At 39.6% G+C, this 19,724-nt stretch overlaps 1 protein-coding gene across 3 annotated transcripts in view; it reads right to left on the bottom strand.

Moving 5' to 3' along the window:
• NBEA (neurobeachin) overlaps positions 1-19,724 on the bottom strand; it is a 2,460,099-nt gene that overhangs the window by 2,270,423 nt on the left and 169,952 nt on the right. For all 3 annotated transcript variants that reach the window (XM_029602688.1, XM_029602690.1, XM_029602689.1), the window contains exon 6: positions 8,261-8,387. In XM_029602688.1, coding sequence (XP_029458548.1) covers positions 8,261-8,387 — 127 coding nt within the window. The remainder of the gene's footprint in view (positions 1-8,260; positions 8,388-19,724) is intronic.

Below are 19,724 nucleotides of genomic sequence, written 5' to 3'. Positions count from 1 at the left end.
TGGTTAGTGCAATTAGTGTAGCTGGGTTCAAAAAAGGTTTGGATAAGTTCTTGGAGGAGAAGTCCATTAACTGCTATTAATCAAGTTTACTTAGGGAATAGCCACTGCTATTAATTGCATCAGTAGCATGGGATCATCTTAGTGTTTGGGTAATTGCCAGGTTCTTGTGGCCTGGTTTCGCCTCTGTTGGAAACAGAATGCTGGGCTTGATGGACCCTTGGTCTGACCCATCATGGCAATTTCTTATGTTCTTATGTACCCCAGTGCGCGAAGATCCCGTCTGCTTCTGTCTGAATTAGTGACCATTTGTATGGGTGGAAAACTGTGCTTAGTTTGTCCGCCCTTGTATTTGCAAGACCCGGCAGGTATGATGCTTGAAGAAAAATCTTGTTATGTTCCGCCCACTCCCATATCTGAACTGCTTCCTTGCAAAGTATCAAGGAACCAGATCCTCCTTGCTTGTTTATATAGAACATTGCTATCTGATTGTCTGTGTGAATCATTAATGACTTTTCCTGTATCCATGACTGGAATGCTATCAGGGAGTTGTTTTTTTTTTATTGCCCTGAGTTCCAGCAAATTGATTTGCTGGAACTCAGCACCGGTACCGGTGCCAGTGTCAGTCAAAGCTTTGATTTGGAGACCTTGTTCTGTTTTGGACCATATCCCTTCAGTTTCTAAATGTAGGAGATGGTCTCCCCATCCCTTTCTTGATGCATGTGTTGTGATAATAAACTGATGAGGTGGATGCTGGAGTGGATTTCCCTTGGTTAAGATGGAAGGGCAAAGTCACCATAGGACATCTTTGCGCATGGAATTTGTAACCTGTACTATGTGAAACATTTGTTGAGTCACTTGACTCCATTAAGATTTCAGACCCCATTGGAGATGTCGTACATGGAGACGAGTGTTTTGAACCACATGAATCGCTGCGGCCATATGTCCCAATAGCACTAATATGTGACGAACAGGAACCACCTTCTGGCATAGGAGAGATTGAGAAAGGAACCGCAAGGTTTGGATTCTGTCTGGAGGTAGAAAGGCTCTGGTGATTGGGGTTCGAATTATTGCCCCAATGAATTGAATGTTTTGAGAGGGATGGAGCTGGAATTTTTCGTAGTTTATTATCCAACCCAGGTTTTCCAGACAGAGGAGTGTGCGCTCCACCTGGTTTTGTAGGAGTTGAGCATTGGAAGATACAATCAGCTAATCGTCTAAGTAAGGAAATATGTTTATCCCCTGTTTGCGTAAGTGTGCCACAACAACAGCAAGACATTTTGTGAAGACTCTTGGGGCAGAGGAGAGACCAAAGGGAAGGACCTTGTACTGGTAGTGATGATTTGCAACTTGAAAACAGAGGTAATGCCAGAAACTCTTGAGAATCGGAATGTGAGTGTAAGCGTCTTTTAGATCTAGCAAGGACATCCAGTCATTTGCTTGAATGAACAGGAGGACTGTTTTGAGAGATTTTGAATTTTTCTTTTGCTAGATTTTTGTTGAGTGCTCGAAGATCCAGGTTGGGGTGCAGGCCTCCTGATTTTTTGGGGATGAGGAAGTATTGGGAATAGAAACAATGTTCCCTTTGAGGGAAAGGCACTGGCCGGATTGCCTTTTGCTGTAGGAGCAGTGTTATTTCCTTCATTAGAGAGGGAATTTGAACCTGAGGAGTTCTGGGGTGAATGACATGGGGGAGTGTTGGAAAAGAGCTGAATCGTAGCCTATTGCCTTTCGAGATTATACTCAACACCCATTGGTCCGTGGTAATTTTGGACCATTGGGGATGAAACAAGGATAGTCTCCCCCCTACGTGTTCTGTTGTTGTGGTGAGTGCATCTAAAAATATTGGTGGGGAACGCCCCGGTGTCCCGAGACCAGACGGGGATGGGGCCTCGTCTCCTCAGGACTTTTTTTTTTTGGTGGCTCTGTCGATGGCCTCCCAGTTCCGGCATCGGAGGAGACACTTTGTAGATGACGGTGTCTATGCTTCTCTCGATGGTCAGTCCGTTGTTTTTCAGGCATCTAGGAAGAGGAAGTCTATGCTTTGGACCGGGAAGAGGAAGGGGAAGGAACATTACCGGTGTATTTTTGCCGCTTAGGCTTCGGTGGCGATGGAGTCTTCAAAGCCAGAGGATTTTGACTCAATGACGGTTTCTTCGAAGTTGATGGAGATACCTTAAAAAGGAGTTCCATCTGCTCCAAGTGGCCCTGCGGCCTTTTGGAGTCAATTGTGAACAGCTTGTACACTGTTGCACATCATGAACGGGTCCAAGACACAGAACGCACACGTCATGCGGGTCTGTGATGGACATGGTTCTTGGGCACTCGGGGCACTTGCGGAATCCCATAGCCATGATGTTTGAAAGAAAAACAGCAGGGCGGTCGGTGACCGTTGGTTACCATGGAGGAAAAAATACCTGGAACTGACCGGAAAGCAATGGGAATAAACTTACAGACGTCAACAATGGTCGGTGGTTGATGGGGGACCCCAGGATAGGGAAAAAAATTTGTTAATTTTAAAGTTTGAATTCCATGAGAACATTTTGTGAGGTAAACTCACAGAGCTCCAGAATTCGCAAGGCTACTGCTGTGTGGAAAAAAGAGACTGAAGGGGGACCCCTGCTGCATGCAGGGTTGGTGCCATGCTGAGCATGCTCAGTGGTGCCAGTCAAAGTTCTAGAAACTTTGACAAAAGTTTTCCGTGATTGGGCTCCATCCTGATGATGTCACCCACATGTGAGAACTACCGTCCTGCCTGTCCTGTGAGAATAAGGCATACCCAGTCCTCCTACCTTCTCTTTCACAGCCTGCCTCCCTCACCTCCTGTGGCCTAACACATCACAGTCATCTTGAGCCCACAGGTGGTGGTACCCTTGCAGGCCGGTCTTTACCAGGCTGCCATGGTCCTCGTCAGCCCGCAGTGGGTGAAGCCCTCACAGATAGGTCTTCACTGCACCGCTGCAGTTTCACTTATGTGCCATGGGAAGCAGAATGGTATCACCATGTCACCGCAGTTCTTCTCATGTACCCATGAAGGGGATCCCCATGAGCACATCATCATTATTCTGCTGCAGTGTTGGGCATTTGTTTGGCTGGGCCTGAACCCAACAGAGTGGTACCAAACAGCAAACAGAATCTGGAGTCTCCAGGCATAGTCCTTGTTCAAATCGTATTTGTGTAAGATGTCACTGGTGGGATTGATGTACCATATCTTTCTCTGCCCTTGTCAAAGTTCTGTGCAGGCTAGCTTATAGCTATGTTGGAAGTACTTTAGCACTATGCACCTACAATGAAGCAACCTGTCCTAATGGTAAAGGTATTGAGACCAATGCATTTCATGTTCCGATGCACCGTGCATCAAAGGCACCAACGGTGCTGATGCACCATACGTCGACAGCACTCAGTGCATTTTGCAATTCAGAAATTTCAGTGGCTCCTCAGAATGTCACCTCTTCAACACATACTTTTTCTTACTCAACCCCGAAGATTCAGCCTGTTCTGCCAATGGGGAAAATAACTTTGAGATGCTCTTGCTCAACTCAATTCTTGGGGAGACAGATGAGGCAGCACTCCAGAAGGAGGACTATATGACTTCAGAGAGACTTACAGAGTTCCTCTATTTTTCACGCCTTTAATCTATAGGTACATAGGGACGTTAATCCTAACTGTTGGCCTGGTCATGGACCATCAATAATGGACATTCCCCTACCACAAATACAGTCCTTGAACCCATTCACCATGGGTTTCGTTTTAGTGGACATAGTGAAGTAATTCTTTATTACTTTTTTTTTTTTTTTGGTAGCACTGAAAAGTTTTATTTACTTATTTAACGTTTTTTATAGACCAACATTCGTTGGGAACATCACATCGGTTTACATGGAACACGAAATGCAGCATAAAAGGCTTTACAATAAACTGATAAAAGTGCTATTTAGAGGGCTGTAAGACAACTTTAAAGAAAGCAAGTGTTGCTTACCTGTAACAGCTGTTCTCACAGGACAGCAGGATGTTAGTCCTCACGAAACCCACCCGCCACCCCGCGGAGTTGGGTATGTATACGTTATTACTTTTATTTTAGTTTCACTTGCGCTTTTAGCTATATGACGAGACTGAGGGAGACATCTGTGGTTCACTCAGTGTGCCAGTGTCAGTCAAAGCTTTGTAGAAACTTTGACAGAAAAGTTTTCCGTACAGGGCTCCATCCTGTGATGTCACCCATATGTGAGGACTACCATCCTGCTTGTCCTGTGAGAAAAAATGTTATCAAGTTTTCACAGAAAAAAACAGAATGATAGAGATATACATCCATGCTAGTGCTCGGATGAAAAACGATGGAGGGGGCTCATGAGGCAATGCCTGAGAGGGAATTCACACACATGCTCAGTAAAGCAGAAGTTCTATTAGCTAGGAGAGAGAGGTCCATTTGGTGCGGTCAAATGACATCACTCACATGTAATGGTTAATTCAGTCCTACTTATCGGTAGAGAAAACTCAATCTGGAAACCCAAATTGACAGAGCAGTACTGCAGATATCTTTGGCTATTTTTCTGAAATTCTAAGTATTCAGTATTTATCTTTATATACAGTTGTGCTCATAAGTTTACATACCCCTGGCAGAATCTGTAAGATGTGTAGCAATTTAAAAAACATGAGTGATCAGGCAAAACATGTTTCATTTTTAATGTTTCAAATTAAAGTTTAATGCATCAAAGAATAGCAATAAAGGAAATAATATAATGCTCCTATTCAAAAGTTTGCATACCCTTAGTTCTTGATATCATTTATAGCCCTCTTTTGCATCAATAATGGCTTGCAATCTTTTGTGATACTTGTGAATGAGGCCCTTTATTTTCTCATGTGGTCAAGTTGCCCATTCTTCTTGGCAAAAAGCCACAGATCCTGTAAATTCTTTAGTTGTCTACATGTTTGAGTTCTCCCCAAGGTGGCTCAATGGTGTTGAGGTCAAGAGATTATGATGACCATGCCAGAATCTTCACTTTCTTCTGCTGCACCCACTGAAGGGTTGACTTGGTCTTATATTTCATTTCACTGTCATGTTGGAAAGTCCAAGTGCGCACCATGTACAGCTTCCTGGCTGATGAATGCAAATTCCCCTCCAAAATTTTCTGATAAGATGCTGCATTCATCCTGCCATCAATTTTAACTAAATTCCTTGTGCCACCATAGCTCACACCCCCCCCAAAAGAGCAGAGATCCATCTCCATGTTTCACAGTAGGGATGGTGTGCTGCTCTTCATATTGTTTATGGTTGTGACCATAAAGTTCAATTTTGGTCTCATCACTCCAAATTATTTTGTTCCAGAATTTTTGAGGCTTCTCTAGGTGCTGTTTGGTGTATTGTAAGTATGCTGTCTTGTGGCGTTGGTACAGCAATGGGTTTTTTCTGGCAACTCTACCATGCAGCCCATTTTTGTTCAAGTATCACTTTCTGTGCAAGCTGAAACACCCATACCACTTTGTTTCAGAGAAGCCTATATTTCAGTAGAAATTGCTTGTGGGTTTTTCTTTGCATCCTGACAAATTTTCTTGGCTGTAATGTCTGAAATCTTTCTTGGTCTACCTTGGTATTATTAACAGAACCCATAATTTTCCACTTCTTGATCAGAGTTTAAAAAGTTCTGATTGGCATTTTCAAATCTTTGGATATATTTGTATTTCTTTTTCATGATTTATAAAGTTGAACTGCCTTTGTTCGCATATCCTTTGACAGTTCTTTTGCTTTCCCCATGCTTCAGTAACCAAAGACAGTGCAGACCTTGATGAAATGCACAAGGGTTTCTCAAAAGCTAAGAAACTCATTGACTATTTATACACAGACACTAATTACAATCAAACAAGGCGCAGGTGTGGATACCTATCCTTCATTGCCATCTCAACCTGTGTGTGTCAACTTAAGTGTATATTATCAGCCCAAACATTCAAATTTACATAAACTTTTGAACAGGACCATTTTATTATTTACGTTATTGCTATGGTTTATTTAATGATTGTGCTGGTCTGTGATACAGAAAAGTTTTAATTTGAAACACATTAAAAATAACAAACATGTTTTGTCTGAGCACTCATGTTTTCTTAAAATGCTACATATCTTACAAATTCTGCCATAGGTATGTAAACTTATTAGCACAACTGTATATATTTTTCTCTGGAAGTTTAGCTAAGATTTGCTTAAGGCTGTGGACTTTGCTAGACTTGATAACAGAGCTTTGTAGAAAGATATCCACAGCTGAAGGACAACTGATCTTAAAGAAAATAAGTTTATAAGACAGTACTTTTATGATACTGGAACAAGCACATAGGATTACAGTAAAATGAATTTAAGGGGGTGTTTAGAGAATAGTTTTTATGGATTTTTTTTGTCACTGTAGTCCATAATTTACTGTCAAATTTAGTCCTTAAAAGCAGAATTGCAATAGCTAAATTGGCAACTTCCAATTGCAATCAATGAGGAAAAATCTAAGCAGAAGCACCCTTGATTGTTGAATGCTGACTCATTCCCTGCTAATACCTCTGGGATCCTTGTTGAAGCTAGTCATTGTACACAGGATGCTTCCACCCAAGTTCTGATCTCTATTTAATAGGAATGTGACAAATTCCAGTCTATGATTGTCAGCCTATGAACAATATCCAATATGAAAGATGTCAGCTGATGAAATCCCTCAAGGATTTAAGTGAGCTGAAGAAAGTAAGGGTGGTCAGGTTGAGGAGCTAGCAATCACCAAGAGATCTGGGGACTGCTATTTATGATGACCTCAAGGTATGCAGACAGCGTGACAAAGCAATTGGGAAAACAAATAGTACAAAAAGTGAAGTAATATTACCTTTTTACAAGTCTCTCATAAGACTCCAACCTTGAGAACTGTGTTCAGATATGGAGAACATATCTAGAAAAGGATATTTGACAGTCGAGAGGCAATTCTCTAAGGTGTCGAAAGAGAAGCTCAAGGATTTTCTTGTCCAATTTCCTCGCAAAAATTAATGAGTACAAAACTGGAGGGATCACAGTAATAGAGGAAATATCCTTTTGGGTAACAAAGGAAGATGTACTGATGGTTATGGTATGCATCCTTGGAGACCAATGTATCTGAGTCTCATAATGAAGCCACCTGGGAGGGTACATCCAAATTTGCAATCCCTCTCAATCTCGTGAACCGAAGATTGAAGCTTATGCTTTGGTGCCTCCACGCGATGCTGTCAAGTCTCCTCTTATCTGAACTTGACTCTGGTGGGAAGAGCAGGAAGGCTCAATGAACCTGAGCCACTTCTTAGATTCTGACTTCAATGAAGATGCTTGATCCTTCTGTAATGATGGATTACCAGTGGTCTGTGTGGTTCTAGGGATCTTAGGTGTTGATAAGAGGGCATCAGCCTAAAGTCTCATGGAAGGTATCAAGTAGATGCAATCTTTGAAGCTTGATAGTCCTGGGCAACATCTTTCAGTAGATGCCACAGCCAGAAACATCATGCTCTAGGCTCAAATAGTGCATGCAATTCAAGCAATAGCCAGTTATAAAGAAAGACTAGGAACAGCTAAGTAGGCCAAATCAAAAAGCTGAAGAAAAATTTCTTCTCAGGAAAAGGAAATTCATCTAGTGTCATCCACAGACAAAAAAGGACTGGGGGGTCCCCATGTGGTAGTGGTTATGTGGGAAGCTCAGTGTATGCCTTTAAAAGCCTTTAGACATTTCTACAGCTTTTTAAGAAATGTTCTCTGTCAGCACTGTCAGATGACATCGCCTATACACATGGCTGATTCATCCTTCTTGGCCTTGGAGAAAATAAGATATGGTATCTCTTCAAAAGATTTTCATTTTCACAAGAGACCATCATCCTCACTCAAAAATAACACACTAGCAATGCAGACTAGTGAATTAGAAAATCTCAAATTTTTGTGCAGGATCCATCCTGAAATAACAATGTGATACAGTAATATACTATCTTGGATATAAAATTCAGAAAAATCTGAAACTAACTTTAAATGAAATTTCACATTAAGCTGAATGTTATATTTTACATTATATTAAAAACCAGATATAACAATATGGTTATGAAAATCAAATATCACTCACATGTACCTGTTCTTGAGAAGAAATCTTTTACTGTACCACAGAAATAAAAAATTATCTATCCTGAAAAGCTGTTGTAACCTACTCACAATGTAACACTGGCAATTCTTATTTTCTTACTTATAATTCTATGTACTGTCGTATTGCAGGAATATTTTTCAAAGTTGTTTACTAACCTTTCGTGGTTGGAAATCATACTTTACACAGTGCTGAAATCCTTTGCCTTTTGATTTCAGTGAAGTGACTATCAAACAATTGCCAACAAAATGAGCAGAATACCCAACACCTTTGCTAGTACGAAAACTGAAACAGAAAAAAGAATTAATGTAGTAGAAATAGACTATATTGGGGAAATAGTTGTAAACATCCAATGTTATGAAACAGTTCATCACTAGCAGAAAACTTAACTATATATATATTGGATAAAGCAATACTGTTGACCTATAAAGTGTTCTCCAAGGACAGCAGGATTTTAATGTTTCTTATTTAGCCTGGCACTTTGGAAAAACTATATCATTTTCATGGATTCATTAATCAAACCTTTTGGATTTTCTACTACAATATATAGAAAGCAAACTGAATGCAATAACGTATTGCAGTTTTGAAGTTGTCATCCCCCTTTGGTTCCACCATAAATGAATATATGCTTAAGATTATAGAGATGAAGGCAAAATTCCAAGAAAAGGTTATCCATTAAGGGAAGTATGTAGAGCATTTAAAAGAGAACCATATTAAAATCACAAACAGTTGATAAAACATACCTATAAAAAACTGAAGATTGAATGAATAGCACGTGAGCTTCCATTTTCTTTGCAAGCAGCAGAGATAAAACACAAATAATCAAAACTAGCACATATTAAAGTCTCATTCCATGTGGCAAAGCTTTCCACAGGAAGTTTTTGCTATGGTCCACAACATTAGTGATATGATGGTATTGGCAGATGAAGTAGTAATAACCAAAAATTGGGATATAACTAGTATACAATCAAAACAAATGAAATAACTAGCTATGTGATGAATATGAACTGCGAGAAATTAATAATTGAATCTCAAAATGTGACTAATATTAAAACTAAGTGATGTTGTTTAATTTAATTATTGATATAGAGATAAGACCTCAGTTTTGGCAAGAGATCTGAATTAACAGAAACTTCTGATGGCCAATTGGTCCAATCATCGGTCTTATAATCTCTAATTTTAATTTTGTTAGTTTTAATAAAAAATTCTTTTATTATGCGTTACCACGATACCAACTTTACAAATTACTTTATTATTTTTAAATTTTTTACTAAAATTAATGTCTATTGGTGCTAGTGAAGCAACATTGTAAGTTTCAAAAGTTGATTATTTTTGTTTTGCTTTAATGTTAAACTTGGTTCATAAATTTTGAACACTGTTTCCTAAATATTGATGAAATTGATGCTAGTCACTCTTGATAAATGGCATTGATATTTGATTGCCTATAAATTGAATTACTTAATAAAGTGACAACACATTCACTCAGTTCAACAACTGACTGAATAATACTGATTGATTGGACTGACACGTCTCAAAAGGATAACATTGTGTAGCTGTTCAACAACTTAGTAACATTGATGAACCAAAGTAGCAAGTCATTCACTTAGCCAAACAATTAACTGTGTTATGCTGATGGACCCGATCGTCTCAAAAAAAGTAACAAAATGTTAATGTTCAGCAATTTTGTAGCAGTTTGTCAGATTCTTAATGTCTCTGTGTGAATGTACCACAATGTTGACTCATGCAACTGTATGAAACTAGTCCAATGACATGATATCTCAAAATTGATATAAAATTCTCTGCAGCCAAATATATAATGCAGGTTAAGCAATCAAATTTCCAGTCTTGTAATTGAAAATGGGACGAACGGTGTCATTCACATTGTCTCTCATATGATTTTATATCTCGACAAAATTATTTAACCGGCAGAACACTTATCTGAAGTTTGATGAATTTGGTGATCTCAAGCGTTGCAGATTATTCTTTTACTTGGTTCTGCCGTAACTGAGACCCAAAGGTCTAACAACCGCCGCCAACGCGGCCGGCGTTTCGCAAAACACGCTGCTTCAGGGCGGACTAATTTGTAAAGAGAGACTTCTTCTACTGTGGTCGGGCTCAGACTGAAATTGTTTTCAAAAATGGCCGCGCTAGATTTAAGCTAATGATTGGCTTAAAAAGTCACCAATGGGTGTTCTTAGTTACAAGCTGCCAACGTACTGACGTTGTGCTATGCTATCAATGCCATACGTATCGTTGCAATGTAACGCTTACTGCTAGTCAATAAAGATCTTAAATGTTGAACTCAATTACATCCGTCATACTTCCTTTACTTAAATATGGAGTGGATTAACATACTTAGCCATGCCTGTTTGCCTGCCTGTTTGCCTGAATCAATTAGTTTGTATTAAATTACAATTTTGTTGAAATTTCTTCTCTGGATGTTTCATTGAGAAAAATGGAAGATGGCGAAATTATCACCAGTGTATTTAAAAAACCCACTGATCGTAACACCATGTTGCACTTTGATAGTGCACATCCTATGCCATTGAAAAACAGTCTCCCTTTTTCACAATTTTTGAGATACAAACGGAACTGTTCCAATACAGTATTATACAGACAACAATCAGAAAAGCTCAAATTGGATCTGAAGAATAGAGGCTATCCCAATAAGTGTATTAAAACAGGATTCAAACGTGTATTGTATTACGATCGGGATGCGCTACTTACACCACAATCAAAGTCTCAAGATGAGAACACAATTACATGTGTAACTCGATACTCACCTTGGTCACGTAAGATCGTACAAGCCATGCGTCATCATTGGTTTTTGATTAAAATGATACCGGGCATGCAAAATGTGGAATTCCGAGCAGTTTACTCAAGATCACAAAATTTGAAGGAAATTTTAAGTCCGTCTATGTTGAAAGACATTGAACATCCTCAAACAATTGATGGCACTACACCATTGGGTCATTTCAAATGTGGCCACTGCAAAATTTGTGACCAAACATTAGAAATCAAGGAATATATATGTACACATACTCAATACAGGTACAAAATGAACAACTTTACTACGTGTCAGACAGATCATGTAATATACATCATAAAATGTCCATGTAACAAAATTTACGTGGGACAAACAATGAGATCATTCAAATTGAGGATAGGTGAACACAAAAGCTGTTTGAAGAATAAAAAGACATCCGCTCCAATAGTAATGCATTGCATGCAGGAAAACCATGATATTAAAGAGCTGAGATGGTTTGTTTTGGAACATATCAAACGAGACATAAGAGGAGGTGATAGAGAGAGGTTATTATACAAAAAAGAACAAGAATGGATTTTCAAATTAAAATCCGAAGAACCAGATGGTTTGAATTCTAAAATAGAATGGAATAGCCTTATTCATTAAATTATTTTTATTTTCAGTTATAAAATCATGGCTAAGTATGTTAATCCACTCCATATTTAAGTAAAGGAAGTATGACGGATGTAATTGAGTTCAACATTTAAGATCTTTATTGACTAGCAGTAAGCGTTACATTGCAACGATACGTATGGCATTGATAGCATAGCACAACGTCAGTATGTTGGCAGCTTGTAACTAAGAACACCCATTGGTGACTTTTTAAGCCAATCATTAGCTTAAATCTAACGCGGCCATTTTTCAAAACAATTTCAGTCTGAGCCCGACCACAGTAGAAGAAGTCTCTCTTTACAAATTAGTCCGCCCTGAAGCAGCGTGTTTTGCGAAACGCCGGCCGCGTTGGCGGCGGTTGTTAGACCTTTGGGTCTCAGTTACGGCAGAACCAAGTAAATGAATAATCTGCAACGCTTGAGATCACCAAATTCATCAAACTTCAGATAAGTGTTCTGCCGGTTAAATAATTTTGTCGGGATATAAAATCATATGAGAGACAATGTGAATGACACCGTTCGTCCCATTTTCAATTACAAGACTGGAAATTTGATTGCTTAACCTGCATTATATATTTGGCTGCAGAGAATTTTATATCAATTTTGAGATATCATGTCATTGGACTAGTTTCATACAGTTGCATGAGTCAACATTGTGGTACATTCACACAGAGACATTAAGAATCTGACAAACTGCTACAAAATTGCTGAACATTAACATTTTGTTACTTTTTTTGAGACGATTGGGTCCATCAGCATAACACAGTTAATTGTTTGGCTAAGTGAATGACTTGCTACTTTGGTTCATCAATGTTACTAAGTTGTTGAACAGCTACACCATGTTATCCTTTTGAGACGTGTCAGTCCAATCAATCAGTATTATTCAGTCAGTCGTTGAACTGAGTGAATGTGTTGTCACTTTATTAAGTAATTCAATTTATAGGCAATCAAATATCAATGCCATTTATCAAGAGTGACTAGCATCAATTTCATCAATATTTAGGAAACAGTGTTCAAAATTTATGAACCAAGTTTAACATTAAAGCAAAACAAAAATAATCAACTTTTGAAACTTACAATGTTGCTTCACTAGCACCAATAGACATTAATTTTAGTAAAAATTTTAAAAATAATAAAGTAATTTGTAAAGTTGGTATCGTGGTAACGAATAATAAAAGAATTTTTTTATTAAAACTAACAAAATTAAAATTAGAGATTATAAGACCGATGATTGGACCAATTGGCCATCAGAAGTTTCTGTTAATTCAGATCTCTTGCCAAAACTGAGGTCTTATCTCTATATCAATAATTAAATTAAACAACATCACTTAGTTTTAATATTAGTCACATTTTGAGATTCAATTATTAATTTCTCGCAGTTCATATTCATCACATAGCTAGTTATTTCAGATGAAGTAGTAAAACACATGGTTATAAAAAAATGTGGCCAGTGTACTATGTGCCCTTACACTATAGGTGTTCATAGTTTCACACATCTGATTATAGAACAAATGTTCCCACTGCAGATGAACATGAATTCATGTTTTAAAATGTCCATGTAATTTATTATATGTGGCAAATTAAACTAACTGAAAACCACAGTTGTATACAAACAAGTAAGATGGAAATTCCTCGAGTTTTTCACTGCCTGCAACAAAATCTTGGGTCTGAGAAATTTACCTGGTTCATTATCAATCAGGTACAAATATCTTGGAGAGGAAGCATCACAGAGTAAGAGTTACCAATTAAAGAGCAACACTGGATTTATAACTTGCAAACAGTTAATCCTTTGGTTTAAATATGGAATTAGAATGGAAGAGCATTAAGAACATAAGAACATGCCATACTGGGTCAGACCAAGGGTCCATCAAGCCCAGCATCCTGTTTCCAACAGTGGCCAATCCAGGCCATAAGAACCTGGTAAGTGCCCACAAACTAAGTCTATTCCATGCTACTGTTGCTAGAAATGGCAGTGGCTATTTTCTAAGTCAACTTAATTAATAGCAGGTAATGAACTTCTCTTACAAAAGAATTTATCCACTCCTTTTTTAAACACAGCTATACTAACTGACTAACCACATCCTCTGGCAACAAATTCTAGGGTTTAATTGTGCGTTGAGTGAAAAAGAACTCTCTCTGATTAGTTTTAAATGTGCCACATGCTAACTTCATGAAGAGCCCCCTAGTCTATTATCTGAAAGAGTAAATAACTGATTCACATCTACTCGTTCTAGACCGCTCATGATTTTAAACACCTCTATCATATCCCCCCTCAGCCGTCTCTTCTCCAAGCTGAAAAGTCCTAACCTCTTTAGTTTTTCCTTATAGGGGAGCTGTTCCATTCTCCTTATCATTTTGGTCGCCCTTCTCTGTACCTTCTCCATCGTAATTATATCTGTTTGAGATGCGGCGACCAGAATTGTACACAGTATTAAAGGTGCGGTCTCACCATGGAGCTATACAGAGGCATTATGACATTTTCCGTTTTATTCACCATTCCCTTTCTAATAATTCCCAACATTGTTTGCTTTTTTGACTGCCGCAGTACACTGAACCGACGATTTCAATGTGTTATCCACTATGATGACTAGATCTCTTTCTTGGGTGGTACCACCTAATTATGAAACCTAACATTGTGTAACTATAGCATGGCTTATTTTTCCCTATATGCATCACCTTGCACTTATCCACATTAAATTCCATCTGCCATTTCGATGCCCAGTTTTCCAGTCTCACAAGATCTTCCTGCAATTTATCACAATCTGCTTGTGATTTAACTACTCTGAACAATTTTGTATCATCTGCAAATTTGATTACCTCACTCGTCTTATTTCTTTCCAGATCATTTATAAATATATTGAAAAGTAAGTGTCCCAATACAGATCCCTTAGGCACTCCAATGCCCACTCCCTTCCACTGAGAAAATAGTCCATTTAATCCTACTCTCTTGTTTCCTGTCTTTTAGCCAGTTTGTAATCCACAAAAGGCCATCACCACCTATCCCATGACTTTTTACTTTTCCTAGAAGCCTCTCATGAGGAGCTTTGTCAAACACGTTCCTAAAATCCAAGTACACTACATCTACCGGTTCACCTTTATCCACATGTTTATTAACTCCTTTAAAAAAGTGAAGCAGATTTGTGAGGCAAGACTTGCCTTGGGTAAAGCCATGCTGACTTTGTTCCATTAACCCATGTATTTCTATATGTTCTGTGATTTTGATGTTTAGAATACTTTCCACTATCTTTCCTGGCACTGAAGTCAGGCTAACCGGTCTATAGTTTCCCGGATCGCCCCTGGAGCCCTTTTTAAATATTGGGGTTACATTAGCTATCCTCCAGTCTTTAGGTACAATGGATGGTTTTAATGATAGTGTACAAATTTTTATTAATAAGTCTGAAATTTCATTTTTGTGTCTCTTCAGAACTCGGGTGTATACCATCCAGTCCAGGTGATTTTCTACTCTTCAGTTTGTCAATCAGGCCTACCACATCTTCTAGGTTCACTGTGATTTGGTTCAGTCCATCTGAATCATTACCCATGAAAACCTTCTCCAGTACAGGTATCTCCCCAACATCCTCTTCAGTAAACACCGAAGCAAAGAATTCATTTAATCTTTCCACAATGGCCTTATCTTCTCTAAGTGCCCCATAACCCCTCGATCATCTAACAGTCCAACTGACTCCCTCACAGGCACTGAAAAAAGAGTGAAAAGTGGAATATAAATCTAAATAAAATATTTAATCAAGGAAATCCTGTTCCGCTGCACCTCTGCAGAACTGATTGCTCGCCTCTGTGTTTCATGTATGTGCAGTGTCTCTCCTCCATGTCAAGCACCATGTTGGCATCTCGTTACACTAACAGGACACACCTGTATACTAATTCTGTCTGTGAAGATCACAGTGAACAGCTGTGTAGGTCCCAGATCCCTTCTGGACAAAATGACTAGATTAGGGGTCCGTAAGCTTTTCCAGGGAAGGGCCACATAGGAAATCTCAGATTGCCAAGAGGGCCGGGGGGGAGGGGTATCTCCCTCAGTTTGCAGAGCAGGATGGGGACTTTTCTGGCCATTTGGATGATTTGAGATGCTGGGAAAGGGAAGGAACAAGGTCTCCATGAATGGAACAGACAATAATATTTGAAGATTTCTCAGAAATTGGTAATTGTCACACCACCAGGAATCCTGTTCCCCGACTTCTCCTTCCATCTGCTCCCCTGAGGTGTGATTGTTGTGCATTCTTTCATCTCTCTTCACTCTAACCTCTTCCTCTCTCATTCCCTCTTCCCTTACCTCTCTCCCCCACCCTTCCCTTACCCCTTTCATTCTCTCCCTTCCCCCTCTATGCCACGTATTTCCTCCTCCCTTCCCATTTACCCCTCCCTTCCCTTCGCTCCCTTACGTCAGGCCTCATTCCCCTCATCCCATTCACTCCCCCTCCACTCCTTTCACTTCTCTTATTCACTCCCACTTCATTCTTATTTCCTCTCCTCCATATGCCTTCTCTCTCATTCCTTCCCATCTTGTTATATCACTTATCTCCCTTCCCTCTCACCCCTATTCTTCTCATTCAAATCCTTCCTTTCCCTTCCAGTTCCTCTCACCCCTCCCTTACTCGAGCCCCCCTCCCCCAGCAGTGTCCTTCAGTGGCAGGACCTGGCCACGTCTTCTCCCACCAGTGGCTCTCGTCGGTGCTGCGGATCCAGGAGCTTTCTTCAACCTTTCTGCTCAGTGGTGCCTTAAAAACGAAAGTACTTTGTTGGTGAACTGGATATAGCTATGCCAAGAAAAAGCATGGCAAGTCAAAATTAGCTGAGCGTGGCAACCCAGCCCGCTGGCCGTAGTTTGGGAACCTCTGTCCTGTTTGTCCTTGAGCTTAAGACAACAGTAAATACTTTGAGAATAATGGAAAGCTGCTGCTACACTTTCCCCCTTGCTTTGAGTCTGCAGCCTCTCCCCTTCAGACCACAGAGAGAAACACACAGTGAACTCAGGCACATTTCTCTATTGCAGTCACAGAGGGGCTCTTACAAAATGGAATATACCATATACTCTGTACTCCAAAACCATGTCATTGTAAATGAGAGACACTTTAGTGGAGAACCCAAGGGGTCCCCACAGTAGAATTTAATAATGTTGTGATATTTAGATCTGCTAGCAGAATAGACTGGGAGAGCAACGGGTAGGTTTCACAAAACAGAAGATGTAATCTTACTGTATACATTTGTATTTTGACATTCTGATCTGTGGAGGGTAATGCCAGAATTGATGGCATTGTGCAGGCTTTGCAGGAAGCAGGAGAGCCCAAGGACCTTAGTGTTAATGGAGAATACATCTTCGCTCTCCTTTTGTCATGGAGCTGCTGTGTGCAGCTCTGTACATTTAGTTTCTTTTAAAGGGAAACATCAAACTTCAAGGTGGGATATTGTCCAGGCAGATCAACATTTTCTCCCTGTGACTAATCAGTTTTAGATTAAAAAAAAAGGATTGTGGATTAGCTTAAATTTAAAAAAAAGACTCCTTACTACTGAGAGGTTTTTTAAAATTGTGTTAACCACAGGGATGCAGTTGCTGATATCAAAAGGATCCCTATTTGCCACAGTGGGGTTTTCTGATGTCACTGCTTTGCTGCTGCTCACACAAAATGGATGGTCCCCCATGTGCTATAGAGAGCACCCTGCTTGAGCATAATGTTCATTGTTAGGCCAGTGTGGGATGCTTTCACATGACAGGAAATCTTATGCATTGAATTTTGAGCACAGAGGTCCCCTATAATAAAGTGCAGAGCATCTGCTTAAGAAAGTTACAGTAGTAGAGTCCAATTAGAAAATGCACTTTGATGAAACCCACAAAAATTCATCCCATGTAAACATGTTCTCCAGAGGGTGCATACCAGAAAGCACAGCAAATAAGTCCCTATGTGTTCTGTAGGTGGCAAAGTAAAGTAAGAATCTAACCAAATATTATTCCTGATGCCCAGGCCTCATTTCTCTCCTTTAAGAACATAAGAAATTGCCATACTGGGTCAGACCAAGGGTTCATCAAGCCAGCATCCTGTTTCCAACATTGGCCAATCCAGGCTGTACGTACCCAAAAACTAAGTATATCCCATGATACTGATGCTAGTAATAGCTGTGGCTATTTTCTAAGTCAACTTAATTAATAGCAGGTAATGGAATTCTCCTCCAAGAAGTTATCCAAATCTTTTTTAAACCCAACTACACTAACTGAACTCACCACATCCCCTGGCAACAAATTCCAAAGTTTAATTGTGCATTGATTAATTATTTGAATTCTCATGTTTTGGAACCTAATATATCTTGGATGTATGCAAATAATATGTGCAGGAATTAAAACAAGTTCATTCATGCCATCATTTTTCTTTTCATATATGGTTTAGAACAGCAATTCTGAACCAGTGTGTCCTGACATGCCAGTGTGTTGCCAAGCACCAGCAGGTGTTCTGCGATTTCCTGGTGGCCCGCTGCCCCAGTTGCACTTCCCTCCCTCTCCTTCATCGCAGCCAGACACACACATTCTTCCACTAACACTGCTGCTGTTCCGTCAAGGCAGGAATGCTAGCAATGTTGTTGGAAGCTGGCAACATCAACGGCATGGCCCTTCCTTCTTCTCGCCCCCACAGCCTGGAACAGGAAGTGATGTATAGTGGGATGCACAGGAAAAAGAGAAGACCATGCTGCATAAAGTAGTGGCAGAAGCGCGGGCCCAGACAAAAATGTCGGCAACAATATGCAATGGAAGAAAGTGCAGAGTTGCCCCCACAGCCGATGGGATTCTTCGTTCTTGGGCAGTGGGGGCTTGAGGAGAAGGCTACTACAGCTGTCATTTGTGTTGGGGGGGACGGAGTCGTGAATGAAAGCTAACCAGAGGGGGAGAGATTATGTGTGCGATTAACAGACAGATAGGTCAGGAAGAGACGTGTGTGTGTGTGAGCGAGACAACATACTGGTCGAGTAAGTGACGTGTGTGTGTGTGTGTGTGAGCGAGACAACAGACTGGTCGAGTAAGTGATGTGTGTGTGTGTGAGCGTGAGCATGAGAGCGTGTGAGCATGTGTGTGTGTGTAAGAGAGAGACTGGTCAAGTATGTGGCTGGTATGAGAGAGCGAAAGAGAGAATGGTTGGGGACCCTAAGGAAGAGGACAGTGAGGACTGAGCTTCAGCATCCACTGCTGCTTTCTGGTATATACTATTGGCCTGCAAGGAAAAGGAGTAGGAGAGATGTTGGAGAGGGTAAGTAATGGTGGCTTTTTAAGTTTATTTTTCTTGAATGACTACCATTTTAAGTATGTGATGTGATTGTTGTTTTGAAACATTTTATTCGTTGTTTAATAATTTTTATAAGTTTTTTTTAATTGTTGGATTTTTTTTCATCAACTAATTTCAAACATTTATTAGTATAGTTTTACAATTATTTCTGTGTGAGGATCTATAGGTGCTTGGATGTTCTGTTTTCCTAACAGGACGTGTATTCATGTTTAGGGCCTGGTTTAATATTTGTAGTATTGCCTTTTCATAGATACCTTAGTTACTGTTTGAGTGTGTTCCATAATGAAGGTGTAACTTTGTGCAGATTAGTTTGTATGCATTATTGCAGATCCTGGGACTCTGTTAGGTGCTATATTTCTGTTTCTATTTCTCCAGTTTTGCACTGCATGCAGAATGGCTTTTTTGGGTTTCCATTCCAGTTTCTGTCTCCATATTTGTAATTTGTGGTCTTTCTGTACTTGCTGAAACCTTGCAAAATGAATGACCTTATTGAACTAATGCCAGCTGCCCTTAAGAATCTTGATACTACTGATATAGATTCTGCTCTGTCTATTTGGAATTCCTTAACAACCAATGTAGCTGATACCATATGTCTAATTATTAAAAAAGATATCTATCCCTTTAATAAACACAAAGCACCCTGGTATACACCTACATTAAAAAAACAAACTGACTTTAAGACGTATGGAAAGAAAATGGCAAAAAAAACCCAAACACTACCACCTTCTGTATTTACAGAGCTGCTCTGAGCAAATATAGATCCTCCATCAAGTCTACTAAATGTGACTTTTACTCTTAAAAAAAAAAAACATGATTATCAATTTAACCCTAAAGTTCTTTTTTCTTATGTATGGGAGCTTACCAAGACTAGTCCGCCTTCTCTTCCCCAGGTTAACTTACAACAAAAATGCAATGAATT

The sequence above is a fragment of the Rhinatrema bivittatum genome, chromosome 5 (assembly GCF_901001135.1).
Source record: "Rhinatrema bivittatum chromosome 5, aRhiBiv1.1, whole genome shotgun sequence".
In the NCBI taxonomy this organism is placed as follows: Eukaryota; Metazoa; Chordata; class Amphibia; order Gymnophiona; family Rhinatrematidae; genus Rhinatrema; species Rhinatrema bivittatum.
The sequence above is the reverse complement of the archived record's forward strand: the minus strand, read 5'-3'. Positions and strand labels throughout refer to the sequence as shown.